The sequence below is a fragment of the Gorilla gorilla genome, chromosome 8 (assembly GCF_029281585.2).
Source record: "Gorilla gorilla gorilla isolate KB3781 chromosome 8, NHGRI_mGorGor1-v2.1_pri, whole genome shotgun sequence".
Lineage (NCBI taxonomy): Eukaryota > Metazoa > Chordata > Mammalia > Primates > Hominidae > Gorilla > Gorilla gorilla.
In genome coordinates, this window is record NC_073232.2 from 106,953,247 (window position 1) to 106,978,642 (window position 25,396).

General features: G+C 39.2%; 1 protein-coding gene across 1 annotated transcript in view; it reads left to right on the forward strand.

The window, feature by feature from the left end:
- Positions 1-381: 381 nt before the first annotated feature.
- The window catches only part of LOC134756383 (cytochrome P450 2C18), a 52,281-nt gene continuing 27,266 nt past the window's right edge, over positions 382-25,396 (forward strand). The window contains exons 1-5 of the mRNA XM_055352525.2: positions 382-692; positions 4,576-4,738; positions 4,931-5,080; positions 11,797-11,957; positions 23,275-23,451. Coding sequence (XP_055208500.1) covers positions 525-692; positions 4,576-4,738; positions 4,931-5,080; positions 11,797-11,957; positions 23,275-23,451 — 819 coding nt within the window. The 5' untranslated portion in view covers positions 382-524. The remainder of the gene's footprint in view (positions 693-4,575; positions 4,739-4,930; positions 5,081-11,796; positions 11,958-23,274; positions 23,452-25,396) is intronic.

Here is a 25,396-nt window from a genome sequence, read left to right on the forward strand (position 1 = left end):
CCTGGCCAGGCACGGTGGCTCATGCCTGTAATCCCAGCACTTAGGGAGACCAGCCTGGCCAACATGGTGAAACCCTGTCTCTACTAAAAATACAAAATCAGCTGGGCGTAGTTGTTCATTCCTGTAATCCCAGCCACGCCAGAAGCTGAGGCAGAATCGTTCGAATCCAGGAAGTGGAGGCTGCAGTGAGTTGGGATCTTGCCATTGCACTCCAGCCTGGGCAACAAGAGCGAAACTCCATCTCAAGGAAAAACAACAACAACAACAACAACAACAAAATCCTGGGCTCTGCTTCAGACTAGTTAAACCAGAATCTCCAGGGTGGGGCACCGGAAAGAACAAGAAAAAAGAACACCTTATTTTTATCTTTTTCAGTGAGCCAATGTTCATTCAGAAGAGAGATTAAAGTGCTTTTTGCTGACTAGTCACAGTCAGAGTCAGAATCACAGGTGGATTAGTAGGGAGTGTTATAAAAGCCTTGAAGTGAAAGCCTGCAGTTGTCTTACTAAGAAGAGAAGCCTTCAATGGATCCAGCTGTGGCTCTGGTGCTCTGTCTCTCCTGTTTGTTTCTCCTTTCACTCTGGAGGCAGAGCTCTGGAAGAGGGAGGCTCCCGTCTGGCCCCACTCCTCTCCCGATTATTGGAAATATCTTGCAGTTAGATGTTAAGGACATGAGCAAATCCTTAACCAATGTAAGTATGCTTTATGTTCCTCCAGTAATGTACAAGGTGTATTTAACCTCACGATTCTTAAAGTTTTATTTCATTTTAAAGTGATAAATGATAATTGTATATATTAATGGGGTACAATATTACATTTTGATACATGTATAGATTGTGAATTGATCATATCAGGGTAATTAGCGTATCCATCATCTCAAATATTTGTCATTTCTTTGTAGTGAGAACATTTAAAATCCTCTTTTTTAGCTGTTTTGAAATATACAGTACATTAATATTAATTATAGTCACCTTGCTGTCCAATAGAACACCCGAGCTTATTCCTCCTATCTAAGTGTAACTCTGTACCTGTTGACCAACGTATCCCCTTATTTGGCCCATCTCCACCTGCCAGCCTCTGGTAGCCACCATTCTAATCTCTACTTCTCTGAGTTTAACTTTTTAAGATTCCACATAGAAGTGAGATCATATATGATATTTGCCTCTCTCTGCCTGGCTTATTTAATTAATATGACGTTCTGTAGATTCATCCATGCCGTCATAAATAAGAATATTTTTTCCTCTTTAAAAGGCTGAATAGCATTTCATTGTACATATATGTCACATACAAAATCCATTAATTTATTGATGAACACTTAGGTTGTTTCCATATCTTGGCTATTGTCAATAGCACTGCAATAAACATGGAAGTACAGGCATGTCTTCCACATATTGACTTCAATTCCTTTGGGTATATACTGGTAGTGGGATTGCTGGATCATCTGATAGTTCTATTTTTAGTTTTTTGAGGAACATCCATACTGTTTTCTCAAATCACAATGCTAATTTACATACCCAAGGTTCACTTTATTCCACATCTTTGTCAACACTTGTTATCTTTTTATCTTTTTGATAATAATAATATCTATGAGTTGTGATGAGTTATCTCATTGTGGTTTTAATTTGCATTTCTCTGATGATTAAATTTGTTGAGTATTTAAAAAATATATCTTGGCCATTTGTATGTCTTCTTTTGAAAAATGTCTACTCAAATCCTTTGCCCATTTAATTAATTAATTAATTAATTAATTTATAGAGACAGGGTTTTGCTCTGTTGTAGGATGGAGTGTAGTGATGGGATCATGGTCCCTGCAGCCTTGAGCTCCCGGGCTCAAGCCATCCTTCTACCTTAGTCCCCCAAGTAGCTGGGGCTACAGGTGTATGCCACCATGCCTGGATAATTTTTTAATGCTTTGTAGAGATGTGGTCTCATTATGTTGTCCAGGCTGGTCTTGAACTCTTGGGCTCAAGCAATCCACCCACCTTTGTCTCCCAAAGTGCTGGAATTACAGGCATGAGCCATTGCACTTGACCCCTTTGCTCGTTTTAAATAGAATTATTTATTTGTTATTGAGTAATTTGAGTTTCTAAGTATTTTGGATATTAGCCCTTTATCTTATGTCTGATTTGCAAATATTTTCTCCCAATCCGTGGATTGTCTCTTGACTCTATGACTTGTTTCCTTTGCTGTGCAGAAACTTTTTGGGTGGTCAGAATCTCATTTGTCTAGTTTTGCTTTCATGGCCTGTACTTTTAGGATCATATCCAAGAAATCATTGCCTAGACCAATGTCATGGAGTTTTTCTCTATGGTTTCTTTCAGTAGTTTTTAGTTTCAGGTCTTATGCTTAAGGCTTTAATTCATTTTGAGTTAATTCTTGTATAAGGGTGAGATTAGGATTCTCTTTTATTCTTTGCATATGAATATCCAGTTTTCCCAACACCTTTTGCTGAAGAGTGCTTTCCCCATTGTATGTTCTTGGCACCTTTGTCAAAAATCAATTGATTATAGATGTGTGGGCTTATTTCAGGGTTCTCTATGCTTTTCCTTTAATCAGTGTGTCTATTTTTATGCTAATGCTATGCAGTTTTGCTTACTATAGCTTTGTAATATATTTTGCAGTTCAATGGTGTGATGCCTCCAGCTTTATTCTTTTTGGTTAATTTGCTTTAGTTATTTGGGGTCTTTTGTGGTTCCATACAAATTTTAAGATTTTTTTTCTATTTCTGTGAAGAATGAGATTAAAATTTTGATAGGGATTGCATTGAATCTGTATATTGCTTTGAGTAATATGGACATTTTTCCACTATTAGTTTTTCCAATCCATGAACATGGGATATCTTTGCCTTTATTTGTGTCATCTTCAATTTCTTTCATCAATGATTTGTAGTTTTCAGTATATAGATCTTTCTCTTCCTTGATTAAATTTATTCATAAGTATTTTATTTTTTGATGCTACTATAAATTAATTGTTCTCTTAATTTCTTTTTTAGATATTTTGTTGCTAGTGTATAAAAATGCCACTGATTTTTGCATGTTGATTTTTTATCCTTCAAGTTTACTGAATTTGTTTATCAGTTCTAGCACTTTTGTACTGAAGTCTTTAGGATTTTCTACATATAAGATTATTTCATCAGGAAACAGACAATTTCACTTCATCCTTTCCTATATGAATACATCCTTTCCTATACGAATATTCCTATATGAATATTTTCTATCTTTAGTCTAATTGCTCTGACTAGGACTTCCAGTACTCTGTTGAACAGAAATGGTCAGAGGGGGCATTCTTCTCTTATTTCTGATCTTACAGGAAAAGCTTTTAGCTTTTCACCATTAAATATGATGTTAGCTGTGGGCTTGCCACATTTAACTGTTAATGTCACATAGAAACTTCTGTATTACTGGAGGCCAGTTATTAAAGGTTATATGTTATAGGAACATTCCTCAGCATTCCTCCTGTACCACCAGAGGCCGATTATTAAAGTATGCTATTGTAAAGCAAATACTTCCTGTGGAGTATGTTTTTCTTTTTGTCATTGTCAGAAATAGTGGAATAAAATAATGCATTTTGCCAGAAGAGAAACATTTCAAGTGGTAAGGTAGAATCAAAATGATAAAGGCCTGCTGCTTTCTTTGCTTCACAGTCATTTGCTATATTTTTTTGCCTGAAGGAAAATGGTAATGGAAGTGTTTTGTGATTAAAGATTTTGAGAAGTCAGTCACTGTATATGCTATGTATTTTGCTTAGATTAGCCATGATCATTAAACGTCTTAAAAAAGCAAATCATGCCTGATGTCAAAGAAATATCTATGAGTTCATCATAAACATAAATGAATGAAAGAAAGAATTAATTAGTCAGGGCCATCTGGGTGGTAACAGAATATTTATGGCCTCTGTACAAAGCTGCTGTCTGTGACCTATGAGTGTATAGCATGGAAAACATTTTTCCTCTGTGAGATGCCACACATCCTGATACTATCTCTGTTGGGTCCACTCTCTTTCTGTGGTGATTATACCAGTGGATCTCAAAGTGGGCTGGGCAGTAGAATCATTTGGGTGATTTAAAAAGGTGTAGATTTTTTAGTATTGATGACAGGACTCCTGCATCAGGATCCCTATGGGATGAGCTTTGCAGGAGATCCTGAAGCAGTGTCCCAGCAGCTGATTATTGGTCAAAATATGGACATTAGGAACTGATAAATTGCTCAGGCTCACAGATTGACTAAGCAGGCTTCAAATTTGGACCTTCTGTTTATCAGCTGTGGGACACTGGCAGTGAATTTGAAATTCTTTAAAATACAATCTGTCTTATCTGTAAAATAGAGTAAACAAGGTGTTGATGTGATGATTAAGTTTAATAGCCTGCATACTACCTGCTTGGCACATTGAAGGCACTGTATATGTGCAGCTAAAACAATAATCATCATCTTTGTGTAAAATCTACAAATATTTGAAGCTGTATTTGACAGAATAATCATATCAACATTATGATGATAATATCAGTCTGAGTCACGGACAATATATAGACCAAATACTGAGTTTTGCTACTATTTGAACTTCCTTTTCTATGTTTAGTTCTCAAAAGTCTATGGCCCTGTGTTCACTGTGTATTTTGGCCTGAAGCCCATTGTGGTGTTGCATGGATATGAAGCAGTGAAGGAGGCCCTGATTGATCATGGAGAGGAGTTTTCTGGAAGAGGAAGTTTTCCAGTGGCTGAAAAAGTTAACAAAGGACTTGGTAAATGTGCATGTATCGTGTGTATGTGTACATGTGTATGTACTGGGCAGTGGCTATAGGGATGGGGAGGATGGAAAGCAGGCTAGAAGAGCTCCTGGGACAGAACTTGACCTGTCCACGTGGATGCCGAGTGTCAGCTCTCTTGTCCTTGTTTGGATTCTCCCTCGTAGCTTCTGTTTTCTGTTCTGCTAGGAATCCTTTTCAGCAATGGAAAGAGATGGAAGGAGATCCGGCGTTTCTGCCTCATGACTCTGCGGAATTTTGGGATGGGGAAGAGGAGCATCGAGGACCGTGTTCAAGAGGAAGCCCGATGCCTTGTGGAGGAGTTGAGAAAAACCAATGGTGGGTGACTTTTTTTTTTTCCTGAAAAATGTTTTCTAAAATTTATTTTAATTTATTTTTAAATTGATACATAACTTTTATACATATTTATGAGGTACGTGTAATATTTTGTTACATGCACAGAATGTGTAATGATCAAGTTAGGTGTTTAGGATATGCATCACTTTGAGCATTTATCATTTCTGCATTTTGAGAACAGACCTGTGTTCTAGCTATCTTGAAATACGCAATACTTTGACATTAACACACTGCTGTCTTCTCTAATGACATCCCTGGAAACCTCCTAGGGGCGGCCAGATCTTTCATGATAGTCAGTGGTTGTCAGTCCTCATATGGAGGGTGGAGGTTTGAAGCAGAGAGCCAAGGGAGGTTTTGTGCACCTATGCTTGTTGTGTTTGTACACAATGACTATGCATACGGTGTGAGTATAAAAGGCTCATTTAATCCTATTGTGTCCCAGGCTTGGTTTGTTTTCAAATCATTACAGCATGAATTTAGGAGGTTTTGTCTCATTTTTTTCAAATTATTAAAGAGCAATGTTTTTCCCATAGTGTAATTGTGGGTTATCTATTCTAGAACATTTCACCAGGGATACTTGTGGCACAGACATAGTGGGAATGACTTCTTTACATCTTTTGGGCATGGAACAACTGACATGTACTTTCATTTGGTTGGTCTATATTTGTACAGTCAGTCTCACTAACATGTCTGGGGGTTTATTCTAAGGTCTGTGTCTACAATTTCTACCATAATGATGCTTATCTATGGTTTTAAGAGACTAGGCATCTTTAGTGTAGCTTTTATCAATTTTAATTTCCCTGTTAATTAAGAAGTAATTAAAATTATCAGCTGGTGTTATTTAATGTTACTATTTACTGTAATGTTTTATATATTTTAAGAAAATATATGCTATAGCATAGTCTTTCAATTTAAACAAATGCCAAGTTATAAAATGTTTATTTAAATAAATTTTAAGTATTATTAATAACTCTTTATCCTACCTTCCCTAGTTGTACATTAGCTCTGTATTCAGCTTTCTTTATATTTTCCTTCATCTTTACTTGTGTATTAATCATGTTTTTTATTTTCTATATTTTTATGATGCTTCGACATCTTGGGAATTTTGTGGTCCTAGAAGGGACTGCCGCTCCCAAAGTCAGACAGTTCCTAGAGATAGCAAATATCTTGTCCACAGCATGTCTCTGATTTACAAAGCACACTCTGCAGAGCCAGAGTCCCATCCACCTTCTTTACCAAACTCTCACACATGAATCCAATACAGTTGTCCCTCCTTATCAGTAAGGCATTGGTTCTAGGACTCCTCTTGGATACCAAAATCCACATATGCTCAAGTCCCTTAGATATGGCATTATATTTGCCATATATTGGAGAATATTGACAATATTATTTATAATATTTCCCAATATTAGAGAATATTGACAATATTATTTATAATATTTCCCAATATTAGAGAATATTGACAAGAAAAAAGGTCCATACATGTTCTGTACAGATGCTTGTTTTTGCTCTGAATATTTTTTATTTGGGGTTGGTTGAATCCGTGATACACCATGGATACAGAGTGCTGACTATATTCTCCTTGTCTTAAATTATTATAGGGCCCGTTATGGGGCAACTATGGCCACCCGTATATCCCAGAGCCCACAGAAATTGTTCAAACTATCTATTCCTAGGCTTACTCAGTCTACCCTCCCTATCTCACTCATTTCTTCCTGTGAAAACCCCAATGAAGGCTCAGCCCCACTGTTTCTTTTTGCTCTTGCTGCTTCCTGACCAACCCTGGTACTTCCCCATGTGTCTCCCCGCACTCCATGGTGTGGAGTGCCCCTCCTTTAGGAACCGTGAGTAATGAACTATCTTTTCAAGGGAAGTCTGTTTTGGGGCAACCTGATCGGTTGACCTCACCATATCTAAATAGATACAAAATCCTCGGTGAATTTTAAAACAACTGGATTTGGGAGTAAAAGTTTATTTATCCTCTCCCCATCCAAGTTGGACTCACCTATAAAGTTCTTGTCATAATGAGTCTGGTTTTCAGCTTGGATTACAAATTACCCTGATTTTTATTATCTCCCTGATATAGTTTGGATGTGTGTTCCCATTCAAATCTAATATTGAAATGTAACAAACTACCATGAGAGAATACTATAAACACCTCTACGCAAATAAACTAGGAAATCTAGAAGAAATGGATAAATTTCTCTACACATACACTCTCCCAAGACTAAACCAGGAAGAAGTTGAATCTCTGAATAGACCAATAACAGGCTCTGAAATTGAGGCAATAATTAATAGCTTACCAACCAAAAAAAGTCCAGGACCAGATGGATTCACAGCCGAATTCTATCAGAGGTACAAGGAAGACCTGGTATCATTCCTTCTGAAACTATTCCAATCAATATAAAAAGAGGGAATCCTCCCTAACTCATTTTATGAGGCCAGCATCATCCTGATACCAAAACCTGGCAGAGACACAACAAAAAAAGAGAATTTTAGACCAATATCCTTGGTGAACATTGATGCAAAAATCCTCAATAAAATACTGGCAAACTGAATCCAGCAACACACAAAAAGCTTATCCACCATAATCAAGTAGGCTTCATCCCTGGGATGCAAGGCTGGTCCAACATATGAAAATCAATAAAAGTAATCCAGTATATAAACAGAACCAAAGACAAAAACCACATGATTATCTCAATAGATGCAGAAAAGGCCTTTGACGAAATTCAACAACCTTTCATGCTAAAAACTCAATAAATTAGGTTTTGATAGGATGTATCTCAAAACAATAAGAGCTATCTGTGACAAGCCCACAGCCAGTATCATACTGAATGGACAAAAACTGGAAGCATTCCCTTTGAAAACTGGCACAAGACAGGGATGACCTCTCTCACCACTCCTGTTCAACATAGTGTTGGAAGTTCTGGACAGGGCAGTCAGGCAGGAGAAGGAAATAAAGGGCATTCAATTAGGAAAAGAGGAAGTCAAATTTTCCCTGTTTGCAGATGACATGATTGTATATCTAGAAAACCCCATCATCTCAGCCCAAAATCTCCTTAAGCTGATAAGCAACTTCAGTAAAGTCTCAGGATACAAAATAAATGTGCAAAATTCACAAGCATTCTTATACACCAATAGCAGGCAAACAGAGGGCCAAATCATGAGTGAACTCCCATTCACAATTGCTTCAAAGAGAATAAAATACCTAGGAATCCAACTTACAAGGGATGTGAAGGACCTCTTCAAGGAGAACCAGAAACCACTCCTCAATGAAATAAAAGAGGACACAAACAAATGGAAGAACATTTCTTGCTCATGGGTAGGAAGAATCAATATCATGAAGATGGCCATACTGCCCAAGGTAATTTATAGATTCAATGTCATCCCCATCAAGCTACCAATGACTTTCTTCACAGAATTGGAAAAAACTACTTTAAAGTTCATATGGAACCAAAAAAGAGCCCGCATCGCCAAGTCAATCCTAAGCCAAAAGAACAAAGCTGGAGGCATCACACCACCTGACTTCAAACTATACTACAAGGCTACAGTAAGCAAAACAGCATGGTACTGGTACCAAAACAGAGATATAGACCAATGGAACAGAACAGAGCCCTCAGAAATAATGCTGCATATCTGCAACTATCTGATCTTTGTCAAACCTGACAAAAACAAGCAATGGGGAAAGGATTCCCTATTTAATAAATGGTGCTGGGAAAACTGGCTAGCCATATGTAGAAAGCTGAAACTGGATCCCTTCCTTACACCTTATACAAAAATTAATTCAAGATGGATTAAAGACTTAAATGTTAGACCTAAAACTGTAAAAATCCTAGAAGAAAACCTAGGCAATACCATTTAGAACATAGGCATGGGCAAGGACTTCATGTCTAAAACACCAAAAACAATGGCAACAAAAGCCAAAATTGACAAATGGGATCTAATTAAACTAAAGAGCTTCTGCACAGCAAAAGAAACCACCATGAGAGTGAACAGGCAACCTACTGAATGGGAGAAAAATTTTGCAACCTACTCATCTGACAAAGGGCTAATATCCAGAATCACAATGAACTCAAACAAATTTATAAGAAAAAAAAAAGAACCCCATCAAAAAGTGGGCAAAGGATATGAGCAGACAATTCTCAAAAGAAGACATTTATGCAGCCAAAAAACACATGAAAAAATGCTCATCATCACTGGCCATCAGAGAAATGCAAATCAAAACCACAATGAGATACCACCTCACACCAGTTAGAATGGCGATCATTAAAAAGTCAGGAAGCAACAGGTGCTGGAGAGGATGTGGAGAAATAGGAACACTTTTACACTGTTGGTGGGACTGTAAACTAGTTTAACCATTGTGGAAGTCAGTGTGGCGATTCCTCAGGGATCTAGAACTAGAAATGCCATTTGACCCAGCCATCCCATTACTGGGTATATACCCAAAGGATTATAAATCATGCTGCTATAAAGACACATTCACACGTATGTTTATTGCGGCACTATTCACAATAGCAAAGACTTGGAACCAACCCAAATGTCCAACAACGATAGACTGGATTAAGAAAATGTGGCACATATACACCATGGAATACTATGCAGCCATAAAGAATGATGAGTTCATGTCCTTTGTAGGGACATGAATGAGGCTGGAAACCATCATTCTGAGCAAACTATCGCAAGGACAGAAAACCAAACATCACATGTTCTCACTCATAGGTGGGAATTGAACAATGAGAACACATGGACACAGAAAGGGGAACATCACACACCAGGGCCTGTTGTGGGGTGGGGGAAGGGGGGAGGGATAGCATTAGGAGATATATCTAATGCTAAATGACGAGTTAATGGGTGCAGCACACCAACATGGCACATGCATACATATGTAACAAACCTGCACGTTGTGCACATGTACCCTAAAATTTAAAGTATAAAAAAAAAAAAGAAGTGTAGTCCCCCGTATTGGAGGTGGGGCCTTGTGAGAGGTGATTGGATCATGGGGGTGGATTTTTCATGAATAGTTTAGTACCATCCCTTTTGGTACTGTCCTCATGATAGCAAGTGAGTTTTCATGAAATCTAGTTGTTTAAAAGTGTGTAGCACCTCCCACCTCCCTCTCTTGCTTTGGCTTTTGCCATGTGAGTGAAAGCTCCTGCTTTGCCTTCTGCCATGATTGCATCACACTTCCTGTACAGCCTGCAGAACTGGGAGCCAATTAAACCTCTTTTCTTATAAATTACCTAGTCTCAGGTATTTCTTTATAGCAATGCTAGAACAGCCTAATATACTTCCCCACATGAAGTGAAAGGAAAGACCAGAAACCAGATTTTCACTACATCATGTTCATATGCATGCACAAACACACTTGCATGCATGCATGCACACACACACAGAAATCTCTAACTAATAATCCAAAATTATCCCCTGCCTTCCAGGCTAAAATAAAAGATTTTCTGAAAACTTCGTCCCTTGGCATGTTTCAGCTGAAAAGAAGCCTGGCATAGGAGCAGTTAACTAAACAGGGTCCCATTATTTAATTCCCCATCATTACCGCACAACATTTTTGTTCAAGTCACTCTTAATTACATTCATGATACTCTCACATGTAAAGTTCATTGATGATTTGATTATAACAATTTTATTTAAAAATTGCCCTTTCCTCTTATTGCCCTTACATTTCAGTATGAGATTTGAAGGGAACACACATCCAAACTATATCAGGGAGATAATAAAAATCAGGGTAATTTGTAATCCAAGCTGAAAATCAGCTTTCCTCTATAATAATTTATTGATTTGTAAAATGATGGAATTACCTAAATGATGATCAAATTAAAAAATTTATAATAACATAAGGTATTTTTTTGATGGCTAGATAGAACAATAACCGAGGATTCTATAAGAGGTCAGGCTTTGTTCAAATAAATTGAAGATAGTGCCTGGTGATAATAGACACCATTTCTTAGAGCAGGAAATTCCTTTTTTTTCTTTGAATATTGAAATAAGGAAATAAAAGGACTCCATTTGTCAATTTAACTTTTTCTGTCTGCTCTATTTGTAGTTTAGGTTTGAAATGAAAGTTTCTTATTACTTTTATTTTAGGCAAACCAATCTATCTTCTTATTTGTGTTCATTTGTGTTAGATTTTTTCTTGTATAACATAGATGACTTTTGCCTTTTTACATTTGTTCCATCAATCTGAATTTTCCCATACCCTTTCTGTCTTTAGTCTCCCCCTCTGCTGGTTCTACACACAGTTACTTCAACTACTCATTATATAGGAGATGTTTTCTGGTTCCTATTTTCTCCCTTCCTCTATCAATCGTCTACAAGCTTTTCAGACAGATGTTATTTTGCACTGATAACCTGAATTATTAGGTGGTTTTAAATGTGGCCTCTTTAATTTTTTTTGTTTTCTCTTCAAAATAACAGGCATCTTGGGTCAGAATTGTGTAAAGAAAGGCAGTACGGTAAATGCAGTATTTGGAAAACAATTATTAAACAAGCTAGGGTGGAATGATTAATTCAGTTTTAAGGAAAAAGTGAGGTATTAAATTTCAATATGCTGTAGTTTGTGTTGATAAGAGAATTTCTAGGTAGGTATTGGTTTAGAGTTTCTAAAATTACTTTTTCCTGTATCAAAGACAAAGTATTTTATATGTATATTTTAATGGTAATTTAAAATATTTCCAATCCTTTAGCCTCACCCTGTGATCCCACTTTCATCCTGGGCTGTGCTCCCTGCAATGTGATCTGCTCTGTTATTTTCCATGATCGATTTGATTATAAAGATCAGAGATTTCTTAACTTGATGGAAAAATTCAATGAAAACCTCAGGATTCTGAGCTCTCCATGGATCCAGGTGAGATCAAGAGCTTCTCTTCCTGAGATATTATTTTTGTTATTTTATCAGACAGTCCAATTTTTTTAATTTTTTAAAATTATACTTTAAGTTCTGGGATATGTGTTCAGAATGGGCAGGTTTGTCACATAGGTATACATGTGCCATGGTGGTTTGCTGCACCCATTAACCCGTCATCTATATTAGGTATTTCTCCTAATGCTATCCCTCCCCTTACCCCCCATCACCCAACAGGCCCTGGTGTGTGATGTTCCCCTCCCTGTGCCCATGTGTTCTCATTGTTCAACTCCCACTTATGAGTGAAAACATGCAGTGTTTGGTTTTCTGTTCCTGTGTTAGTTTGCTGAGAATGATGGTTTCCAGCTTCATCCATGTCCCGGCCAAGGACATGAACTCTCTCAGCATTTGCTTGTCTGTAAAGGATTTTATTTCCCCTTCATTTATGAAGCTTAGTTTGGCTGGATGTGAAATGCTGGGTTGAGGCAGAAGACAGATGATTTCTGCATTTCCAACTGAGGTACTGGGTTCATCTCACTAGGCAGTGTCAGACAGTGGGTACAGGACAGTGGGGGCAGCACACTGAGCATGAGCCAAAGCAGGGTGAGGCATTGCCTCACCCAGGAAGCACAAGGGGTCAGGGAATTCCCTTTCCTAGTCAAAGAAAGGGGTGACAGATGGCACCTGGAAAATCGGGTCACTCCCACCCTAATATGGTGCTTTTCCAATGATCTTAGCAAATGGCACACCAGGAGATTATATCCTGTGCATAGCTCAGAGGGTCCTACACCCATGAAACCTCACTCATTGCTAGCACAGCAGTCTGAGATCAAACTGCAAGATGGCAATGAGGCTGGGGGAGGGGTGCCTGCCATTACTGAGGCTTGAGTAGGTAAACAAAGTGGCCGGGAAGCTGGAACTGGGTGGAGCCCACCGCAGCTCACGGAGGCCTGCCTGCCTCTGTAGACTCCACCTCTGGGGGCAGGGCATAGCCAAACAAAAGGCAGCAGAAAACTCTGCAGACTTAAATGTCCCTGTCTGACAGCTTTGAAGAGAGTAGTGGTTCTCCCAGCACGCAGCTGGAGATCTGAGAACGGACAGACTGCCTCTTAAGTGGGTCCCTGACCCCCCAGTAGCCTAACTGGGAGGCACCCCCCAGTAGGGGCAGACTGACACCTCACACAGCTGGGTACTCCTCTGAGACAAAACTTCCAGAGGAACGATCAGGCAGCAACATTTGCGGTTCACCAATATCTGCTATTCTGCAACCTCTGCTGCTGATACCCAGGCAAACAGGGTCTGGAGTGGACCTCCAGCAAACTCCAACAGACCTGCAGCCGAGGGTCTTGACTGTTAGAAGGAAAACTAACAAATAGAAAGGACATCCACACCAAAACCCCATCTGTACGTCACCATCATCAAAGACCAAAGGTAGATAAAACCACAAAGATGGGGAAAAAACAGAGCTGAAAAACTGGAAACTCTAAAAATCAGAGTGCCTCTCCTCCCCCAAAGGAATGCAGCTCCTCACCAGCAACAGAACAAAGCTGGACAGAGAATGACTTTGACGAGTTGAGAGAAGAAGACTTCAGACGATCAAACTACTCCAAGCTAAAGGAGGAAGTTCAAACCCATGGCAAAGAAGTTAAAAACCTTGAAAAAAAATTAGATGAATGGCTAACTAGAATAACCAATGCAGAAAAGTCCTTAAAGGACCTGATGGAGCTGAAAACCACGGCACGAGAACTATGTGATGAATGCACAAGCCTCAGTAGCCGATTTGATCAACTGGAAGAAAGGGTATCAGTGATGGAAGATCAAATTAATGAAATGAAGTGAGAAGAGAAGTTTAGCAAAAAAAGAATAAAAAGAAATGAACAAAGCCTCCAAGAAATATGGGACTATGTGAAAAGACCAAATCTACGTCTGATTGGTGTACCTGAAAGTGACGGGGAGAATGGAACCAAATTGGAAAACACTCTGCAGGATATTATCCAGGAGAACTTCCCCAACCTAGCAAGGCAGGCCAATATTCAAATTCAGGAAATACAGAGAATGCCACAAAGATACTCCTCGAGAAGAGCAACTCCAAGACACATAATTGTCAGATTGACCAAAGTTGAAATGAAGGAAAAAATGTTAAGGGCAGCCAGAGAGAAAGCTTGGGTTACCCACAAAAGGAAGCCCATCAGACTAACAGCTGATCTCTCAGCAGAAACTCTACAAGCTAGAAGAGAGTGGGGGCCAATATTCAACATTCTTAAAGAAAAGAATTTTCAACCCAGAATTTCATATCCAGCCAAACTAAGCTTCATAAGTGAAGGAGAAATAAAATCATTTATAGACAAGCAAATGCTGAGAGATTTTGTCACCACCATGCCTGCCCTAAAAGAGCTCCTGAAGGAAGCACTAAACATGGAAAGGAACAAACAGTACCAGCCACTGCAAAAACATACCAAATTGTAAAGACCATCGAGGCTGGGAAGAAACTGCATCAACTAACGAGCAAAATAACCAATTAACATCATAATGACAGGATCAAATTCACACATAACAATATTAACCTTAAATGTAAATGGGTTAAATGCTCCAATTAAAAGACACAGACTGGCAAATTGGATAAAGAGTCAAGACCCATCAGTGTGCTGTATTCAGGAGAACAATCTCATGTGCAGAGACACACATAGGCTCAAAATAAAAGGAGGGAGGAAGATCTATCAAGCAAATGGAAAACAAAAAAAAGGCAGGGGTTGCAATCCTAGTCTCTGATAAAACAGACTTTAAACCAACAAAGATCAAAAGAGACAAAGAAGGCCATTACATAATGGTAAAGGGATCAATTCAACAAGAAGAGCTAACTATCCTAAATATATATGCACCCAATACAGGAGCATCCAGATTCATAAAGCAAGTCCTTAGAGACCTCAGAAGAGACTTAGATTCCCACACAATAATAATGGGAGACTTTAACACCCCACTGTCAACATTAGACAGATCAAGGAGACAGAAGGTTAACAAGGATATCCAGGAACTGAACTCAGTTCTGCACCAAGCAGACCTAATAGACATCCACAGAACTCTCCACCCCAAATCAACAGAATATACATTCTTTTCAGCACCACATCATACTTGTTCCAAAATTGACCACATAGTTGGAAGTAAAGCACTCCTCAGCAAATGTAAGAGAACAGAAATTATAACAAACTGTCTCTCAGACCACAGTGCAATCAAACTAGAACTCAGGATTAAGAAACTCACCCAAAACCACTCAATTACATGCAAACTGAACAACCTGCTCCTGAATGACTACTGGGTACATAATGAAATGAAGGCAGAAATAAAGATGCTCTTTGAAACCAATGAGAACAAAGACACAACATACCAGAATATCTGGGACATATTCAAAGCAGTGTGTAGAGGGAAATGTATAGCACTAAATGCCCACAAGAGAAAGCAGGAAAGATCTAAAAATGACATGCTAACATCACAATTAAAAAAACTAGAGAAGCAAGAGCAAACACATTCAAAAGCTAGCAGAAGGCAAGAAATAACCAAGATCAGAGCAGAACTGAAGAAGATAGAGATGCAAAAAACCCTTCAAAAAATCAATGAATCCAGGAGCTGGTTTTTTGAAAAGATCAACAAAATTGGTAGACCACTAGCAAGACTAATAAAGAAGAAAAGAGAGAAGAATCAGTTAGATGCAATAAAAAATAATAAAGGGGATATCACCACCAATCCCACAGAAACACAAACTACCATCAGAGAATACTATAAACACCTCTATGCAAATACACTAGAAAATCTAGAAGAAAAGAATAAATTCCTCGACATATACACCCTCCCAAAAATAAACCAGGAAGCAGTTGAATCCCTGAATAGACCAATAACAGGCTCTGAAATTGAGGCAATAGTTAATAGCTTACCAACCAAAAAAAGTTCAGGACCAGATGGATTCACAGCTGAATTCTATCATAGGTACAAGGAGGAGCTGGTACCATTCCTTCTGAAACCATTCCAATCAATAGAAAAAGAGGGAATCCTCCCTAATGCATTTGATGAGGCCAGCATCCTACTGATACCAAAGCCTGGCAGAGACACAACAAAAAAAGAGAACTTTAGACCAATATCCCTGATGAACATCGATGCAAAAATCCTCAACAAAATACTGGCAAACCGAATCCAGCAGCACATCAAAAAGCTTATCCACTATGATGAAGTGGGCTTCATCCCTGGGATGCAAGGCTGGTTCAACATACACAAATCAATAAACGTAATCCAGCATATAAATAGAACCAAAGACAAAAACCACATGATTACCTCAATAGATGCAGAAAAGGCCTTTGACAAAATTCAACAACCCTTCATGCTAAAAACTCTCAATAAATTAGGTATTGATGGGATGTATCTGAAAATAATAAGAGCTATCTATGACAAACCCAAAGCTGATATCATACCGAATGGGCACAAACTGGAAGCATTCCCTTTGAAAACAGGCACAAGACAGGGATGCCCTCTCTCATCACTCCTATTCTACATAGTGTTGGAAGTTCTGGCCAGGGCAATCAGGCAGGAGAAGGAAATAAAAGATATTCAATTAGTAAAGGAGGAAGTAAAATTTTCCCTGTTTGCAGATGACATGATTGTATATTTAGAAAACCCCGTTGTCTCAATCAAAAATCTCCTTAAGCTGATAAGCAACTTCAGCAAGGTCTCAGGATACAAAATAAATGTGCAAAATTCACAAGCATTCTTATACACCAATAACAGAGAAACAGAGAGCCAAATCATGAGTGAACTCCCATTCACAATTGCTTCAAAGAGAATAAAACACCTAGGAATCCAACTTCCAAGAGATGTGAAGGACCTCTTCAAGGAGAACCAGAAACCACTCCTCAATGAAATAAAAGAGGACACAAACAAATGGAAGAACATTTCTTGCTCATGGGTAGGAAGAATCAATATCATGAAGATGGCCATACTGCCCAAGGTAATTTATAGATTCAATGTCATCCCCATCAATCTACCAATGACTTTCTTCACAGAATTGGAAAAAAACTACTTTAAAGTTCATATGGAACCAAAAAAGAGCCCGCATCGCCAAGTCAATCTTAAGCCAAAAGAACAAAGCTGGAGGCATCACACTACCTGACTTCAAACTGTACTACAAGGCTACAGTAAGCAAAACAGCATGATACTGGTACCAAAACAGAGATATAGACCAATGGAACAGAACAGAGCCCTCAGAAATAATGCCGCATATCTACAACCATCTGATCTTTGTCAAACCTGACAAAAACAAGCAATGGGGAAAGGATTCCCTATTTAATAAATGGTGCTGGGAAAACTGGCTAGCCATATGTAGAAAGCTGAAACTGGATGCCTTCCTTACACCTTATAGAACAATTCAAGATGGATTAAAGACTTAAATGTTAGACCTAAAACCATAAAAACCATAGAAGAAAACCTAGGCAATACCATTCAGGACAGAGGCATGGGCAAGGACTTCATGTCTGGAATACCAAAAGCAATGGCGACAAAAGCCAAAATTGACAAATGGATCTAATTAAACTAAAGAGCTTCTGCACAGCAAAAGAAACCACCATCAGAGTGAACAGGCAACCTACAGAATGGGAGAAAATTTTTGCAATCTACTCATCTGACAAAAGGCTAATATCCAGAATCTACAATGAACTCAAACAAATTTACAAGAAAAAAGAACCCCATCAAAAAGTGGGCAAAGGTTATGAACAGACACTTCTCAAAAGAAGACAGTTATGCAGCCAAAGGACACATGAAAAAATGCTCATCATCACTGGCCATCAGAGAAATGCAAATCAAACCACAATGAGATACCATCTCACACCAGTTAGAACTGTGATCATTAAAAAGTCAGGAAACAACAGGTGCTGGAGAGGAGGTGGAGAAATAGGTATAGTTTTACACTGTTGGTGGGACTGTAAACTAGTTCAACCATTGTGGAAGTCAGTGTGATGATTCCTCAGGGATCTAGAACTAGAAGTACCATTTGACCCAGCCTTCCCATTACTGGATATATATCCAAAGGATTATAAAACATGCTACTATAAAGACACATGCACACATATGTTTATTGTGGCATTATTCACAATAGCAAAGACTTGGAAGCACACCAAATATCCAACAATGATAGATTGGATTAAGAAAATGTGGCACATATACACCATGGAATACTATGCAGCCATAAAAAATGATGAGTTCATGTCCTTTGGACATGGATGAAGCTGGAAACCATAATTCTCAGCAAACTATCGCAAGGACAAAAAACCAAACACTGCATGTTCTCACTTATAGGTGGGAATTGAACAGTGAGAACACACGGACACAGGAAGGGGAACATCACACACTGGGGCCTGTTGTGGGGCGGGAAAAGGGGGAGGGATAGCATTAGGAGATACACCTAATGTTAAATGAAGAGTTAATGGGTGCAGCACACCAACATGGCACATGTATACATATGTAACAAACCTGCATGTTGTGCACATGTACCCTAAAACTTAAAGTATAATAAAAAAATAATTAAAAAAAGAAATTCTTGGTTGAAAATTCTTTTCTTTAAAAATGTTGAATAGTGGCCCCCACTCTCTTCTGGCTTGTCTGGTGTCTGCACAGAGATCTGCTGTTAGTCTAATGGGCTTCCCTTTGGGGGTAACCTAACCTTTCTCTCTGGCTGCCCTCAATATTTTTTCCGTCATTTCAACCTTGGTGCATATGATGATTGTGTGTCTTGGGGTTGCTATTCTCGAGGAATATCTTTGTGATGTTCCTGTATTTCGTGAATTTGAATGTTGGCCTGTCTTGCTAGATTGGGGAAGTTCTCCTGGATAGTATCCTGAAGTGTGTTTTCCAACTTGGTTCCATTCTCCCCATCACTTTCAGATACACCAATCAAACATATGTTTGGTCTTTTCACTTAGTCCCATATTTCCTGGAGGCTTTGTTCGCTCCTTTTCATTCTTTTTTCTCTAATCTTGTATTCTCACTTTATTTCATTAAGTTGATCTTCAATGTCTGTTATCCTTTCTTCTGCTTGATCAATTTGGCTATTGATACTTGTGTATGCTTCATGAAGTTCTTGTGCTTTTTCAATGCCATCAGGTCATTTATGTTCTTCTTGAAACTGGTTATTCTAGTTAGCAATTCCTCTTTTTATCAAGGTTCTTAGTTTCCTTGCATTGAGTTAGAACATACTCCTTGAGCTTGGAGGAGTTTGTTATTACACATCTTCTGAAGCCTAGTTCTGTCAGTTTGTCAAACTCATTCTCCATCCAGTTTTGTTCCCTTGCTGGTGAGGAGTTGTGATCCTTTGGAGGAGAAGAGGCATTCTGGTTTTTGGAATTTTTAGTCTTTTTGTGCTGGTTTTTCCTCATCTTCATGGATTTATCTACCTTTGGTCTTTGCTGTTGGTGACCTTCGGATGGAGTTTTTGCATGGTCATCCTTTTTGTTGATTTTGATGTTATTGCTTTCTGTTTGTTAGTTTTTCTCCTAACAGTCAGGCCTCTCTTCTGCAGGTCTGCTGGAGTTTGCTGGGGGTCCACTCCAGACCCTGTTTGCCTGGGTATCACCAGCAGAGGCTGCAGAACAGCAAAGATTGCTGCCTGCTCCTTCCTCTGGAAGCTTCATCCTGGTGGGGCACCAGCCAGATGCCACCCAGAGTTCTCCTGTATGACATGTCTGTCAACCCGTGCTGGGAGGTGTCTCCCTCTCAGGAGGCTCAGGGGTCAGGGATCCACTTGAGGAGGCAGTCTGTCCCTTAGCAGAACTTGAGTGCTAGGCTGGGAGATCTGCTGCTCTCTTCAGGGCCATCAGGCAGAAACGTTTAAGTCTGCTGAAGCTGTGCCCACAGCCACCCCTTCCTCCAGGTGCTCTGTCCTAGGAAGAGGTGGTTTTATCTATAGTCCCCTACTGGGGCTGCTGCCTTTATTTCAGAGATGCCATGCCCAGAGAGGAGGAGTCTAGAGAGACAGTCTGGCTACAGGGGCTTTGTGGTGCTGTGGTGGGCACTGCCCAGACTCATCTTCCCAGAGGTTTTGTTTACACTGTGAGGGGAAAACCGCCTACTCACACCTCAGTAATGGTGGACTCCCCTCCCTCCCATCAAGCTTGAGCATCCCAGGTTGACTTCAGACTGCTGTGCTGGCAGTGAGAATTTCAAGCTAGTGGATCTTAGCTTGCTGGGCCCCATGAGGGTGGGATCCTGTGAGCTAGACCACTTGGCTCCCTGGCTTCAGCCCCCTTTCCAGGGGAGTGAATGGTTCTGTCTCACTGGAATTCAGGTGCCACTGGGGTATGAAAAAAAGACTTTTGTAGCTAGCTTGGTGTCTGGCCAAATGGCCACCCAGTTTTGTGCTTGAAACCCAGGGCCCTTGTGATGTAGGCATCTGAAGGAATCTCCTAGTTTGTGGGTTGCGACAGGTTGCGAAGACCGTGGGAAAAGTGTAGTATCTGGGCTGGATAGCACTGTCCCTCATGGCTTCCCTTGGCTAGGGGAGGGAGTTCCCCAACCCGTTGTGCTTCCTGGGTGAGCCAATTCCCTACCCTGCTTCTGTTTGCCATCCGTGGGCTGCACCCACTGTCTAACTAGTCCCAGTGAGATGAACCGGGCACCTCAGTTGGAAATGCAGAAATCACGGGCCTTCTGCATTGGTCTCGTTGGGAACCACAGACTGGAGCTGTCCTTATTTGGCCATCTTGCCCCAATCCCAGTCCAGAACTTTGTATGTACCAAGCTGTGAAGCGAATGTTTGAAAACTGGAAATTTTGGATACTCTTATATAGTAGCTCTGGAAATCAGAGTCTTTCCTCTCTTTAGGGTGTTTTGTTGCCTGCTATAGTTTTTTTTTTTCTTCTTAAGGCTATAGCTTTCTTTAGTGACTTTTCAAAACTATTTTTGCAAGTCATGTGTGGTTTCTGAAGTCTTTTCTTTAGCGTATGTTCAGCTAACTTTGACAGAAATTTTCTTGAATGTGGAGAGGCAAAAAAGAGACATAGAAAAAATATATGTATTTATATATATAAATAGCAGAAGAAAGATGGAAGGAAGTAAGGAAAGAAAGGAAGGAAGGAGGAAAGGAATGAAGGAAGAAAGGAAGGAAGGAAGGTCTTTCAGATTGGCTGGAGCACTCCTTGTCATAGCCTTCACTTACTGCTTAAGTTGAGCCTGGATATCAGCCAGAGGTGAAAGTTCAGGATCTTCTCACATTTTTCTAACTAGCCTGTCCCGCTCTTGGCATGTTGATAACTTTCTAAATTTCTTAGGCACTTTTGAACATCCCAGTTTTCCAAAGAAACTGTCTCCCAGCTTTTATTCTCAGGATTTTAGTGCTCTACTGTGTGCCTTAACTATAATCATTTGCCCTAGGTAGCTTTGGGTTGTTCATTTGTCTTAGGAGATTTTTGAGAAATGTCCATTGCTTTTCCATCCTGAGTGAGTTTTGAATCAGGTGAAACAAAGGTGACTGCCTCGTGTTAGCCCATGTTAGTCCTCAGACAGGTGAGAAAGAGAAACATAATTTTTTGCAAGTAAGGTCTTCTGTGATCCCTCTGTAAATAGGAACCAGGGCCCTCCACTGGGAGCAGGGCTGCCCTTGACAAGATCACTGCCAAGCTGATGAGGGAGGTGGTACAAGAGCAAATAAACATACCACAAAGCTTACATATGCATCATGGAATACTATGTAGCCATAAAAAGGAATGAGATTATGTCCTTTGCAGGGACACAGATGGAGCTGGAAGCCATTATCATCAGCAAACTAATGCAGGAGCAGAAAACCAAGCACCACATGTTCTCACTCATAAGTGGGAGCTGAACAAGGAGAACACATGGAGCCAGGGAGGGGAACAACACACACTAGGGCCTGTCCGGGGCGTTGGTGGAGGGAGAGCATTAGGAAAAATAGCTAATGTGTGTGGGGATTAATACCTAGGTGATGAGTTTATAGGTGCAGTAAACCACCATGGCACACATTTACCTATGTAACAAACCTGCACATCCTGCACGTGCACCTTGGAGCTTAAAATAAAAATAAAAACCCACAAAGCTTTTCTACTATTTTTAAGTGCCATTTTTTTTTATTCAGTTCTCCCTTGTTTGCTATAAACCTTTGACTGATTTCCAGAGTTCTGTTAGAGTTGATTCTGACTTTTTTGTTTGAATTTTTGGGTGTTTTTATGGAGAGATGGGCCCATGGAACTGTCTATTGTGCCAATTTTGTGGGCATTATTCTGTGAAGTGAGTGGTTGAACACTACAGCTTGCCCATATCTTAGCATTGTGGCATTAACATCTGGGAAAGATGATTTCTTTATTTTACAGATGAGAAAAGAAATGCCTGAATATAGAGCTGGAATTCAAGCCCATTAGCTGGTGTTTTTTCCCACCAAACCCCCAAATCCAGTTTCTGGCAGTACTTTGGTGACTGCCCAAAAGCACACACTCAATGGAAATCCAAGTCCCTTGTTGAAAAGCTGGCATTACTCACAGGCTTTTCCTCTAATTCACACCTAGAGACCTCTTCATCACATTATTTGGCAAAAGGGGAGGAGGTTTTGGAGAACAGATGCTACCAGGAAGTTCTGAATAGGATAGGGGTGTTTGCTGCTTCAGCAAGGTATTTAAGGTTAAGATGACAAAATGATTGGATTTTGGGGTGTATGAACCATTAAAAAAATTACAGTTTTGCCTGTGCTGAGCTAGCATGTCCCGAACTCTGTCTAAAGGATAATTGTGTGATTATCTCAACTACCCACGGAAGTATCTTAACTACTCTGGTGTATGGGTACTTATCCATAAAATGCTGAATTACATTTTATGGTATCTTTGTACCCCTCCCAGTTATAAAAGAGTGATTCTATTTCTGAGGCTTCCTGCTAGGAGTAGAAATAGCAGGGAATGGCTTTGTGATCTATTTCATGTTGTTCAAATTTCCTTAACCTCTGTTCTTATCTGTAAAATGGGAATTAAAGCAATTGATGGCATTCTATATTTCAAGGCTATGGAGAAGAATTAATGTAAAAAAATGAGATAATTGACATGAAGCTATTTTAATATTCTGAAAATAATATATGAGTATAGGAAATTGTCATCTTTGATCCCTTGTTCAGAATTTTCTAACTTAAATCTATCAGTATAGAGGACTACTTTGTACGTATAATCAAATGCTCCTCTTACAGAGGGAGATAATTTTTAAAAATTCACTCCAGTTTTAAACCAGCAGTTGACTTATGGCATATGTCTTCAATACATGTGTTTAATTTAATTAATTTTTAAAAATCTTTAAGGTCTGCAATAATTTCCCTGCTCTCATCGATTATCTCCCAGGAAGTCATAATAAAATAGCTGAAAATTTTGCTTACATTAAAAGTTATGTATTGGAGAGAATAAAAGAACATCAAGAATCCCTGGACATGAACAGTGCTCGGGACTTTATTGATTGTTTCCTGATCAAAATGGAACAGGTAAAATGTTATTTGTTTGCCTGCATCTTGTGGTTCATTGATTAGTTCTATAACGATTGCTTAAATGGTGAGGCAAGAAACACTTCATGAGCACTTTAGGTACTTATCATGTGTATGGATCTGGATGAAGCACCACGGAGAATTTATAATTGAATTGTTAAACAATTATAATATGTGAGCACCATTGTTAGGTACTAAGAATTTATCTGAGAAAAGACAGAATGCATGCCTTAGATGAAAGGGAAATACAAATAAGATAGAAAATGCAAAATATAGTGTCATAAATTGAAGGTGGACGTGGTCATATCACACAGCATATGGGAGAGTGAGGTGAAAGGGTTTAACCTAAGTGGGCCTCCTGCATGTCCTGATGTTTGGTGTAAATGTTAAAATATTTACAATGAATAACGGGGCAGTCAATTTTTTGGTGTGCAGAACAGTGTGATGAGAGGTTCAGAGGTGTGTGGTGGCAAAGAGATGGAGAAGGGAGGCCTTAACTGAATGGAACCAAAAGTAAATCCGGACAAATATGGAATTGGAGGTGTCTGTAAGCTGCAGACCTGAATGCTGGCATGGAGAGTTTTGATGTGATCAGGTATATGTGTGAGTCCTAACAAGAGTGGGATGCGTATAATTATTAGAGAAAATAATCCTAGGAATTGTGTAGAAGGATATGTACAATGAGAATGGAGGTCAAAAACTTGCTACAAGACTTTTCATGTCTTTGAAGTTCAGCTTGCTGAAAGTGTGGGCTACAGAAACAGATTCTGAAATGAAATCAAGTTGTCCATTTTGTCATATTGCCAAAAATCTATGGATATTAGTTTCAGTTAGAGGATCAGATAGGAGCCAAATGATAGGACCTGTGTGGGAAATTTCAGTAATGAGAGCAGACATTCTCTTTGATAACTTTAACTGAGGAGGGAAAGATTCAGATGGTGAATTTGAATAGTGGTAGGGTCAATATGGAAACTGTGAGGAAGGTAATATAGATGCCCTCAGGACACTAAGGTGCAAAGTACTCTTTGAACTGAGAAGAGGCCCAATCCAGAACAAACTGAAAAGAGTTAACTCTAGAGAATAAAATCTTTCCTCTGAAGCCACCATTATTTTATTCAACCGCTTTACAGCACTAGGTGGAAATGCAGAATCAGTCAGTAGGTGAAAATGGGATGGAGTCAAAGATGAAGGTGACTTCCATGAAATTGCCCATGGAATGTTAGCAGGACTGCTCGAATAATGTGTTCTAGATGGAGTGAAGTGAAGAAGATGAGATACTTTGAGGAAACTGGAAAAGGGAAGAAGCAAATTATTTGTACTCTCCACCTTCTCTACTGCTAGGTCAATTGTTCTGAGGTCTAATTAATTTAAGAATCTCATTAAAATATGGACACTGCCAGAAAAATGACACTATATGAGTTCTCCATTTTTGTACACATTTAGGGGGGTTTCCTTAATGCTATGAGTTGTCTCCATTAATTCCAGGTCAAGGAGAATTGTAAGGTCTATGGTGTTTCAGTGACCAGTGGCTATGTCCTCATTACTATATTTAAAAAGTGCATTGTTCCTTTGACCTCACTATAATATTTAGAATCTAGCTTATTTTATTTTCCACAGCATTTTTATTGAGTTTAATTCACATATTGTACCCTCATACATTTTAAATACAATTCAACAATTTTAGTATTTTTCACAGAGCTGTGCAGCCACCACCACAACCAATTTCAGAACATTTCCATCATCCTGAAAAGACAACCATATGCTTAACAGTCACCCTGTATTGGGGTGGCTCTAGTCAACACTAATATACTGTCTGTCTCTATAGGTTTGCTATTGTAGACATTTCATGTAAGTGAAATTACACAGTATGTGGTCTTTGTTTGTCTGACTTCTGTCACTTAGCACAATGTTTTCAAGTTTCATTGACATAGCATGTATCAGTACC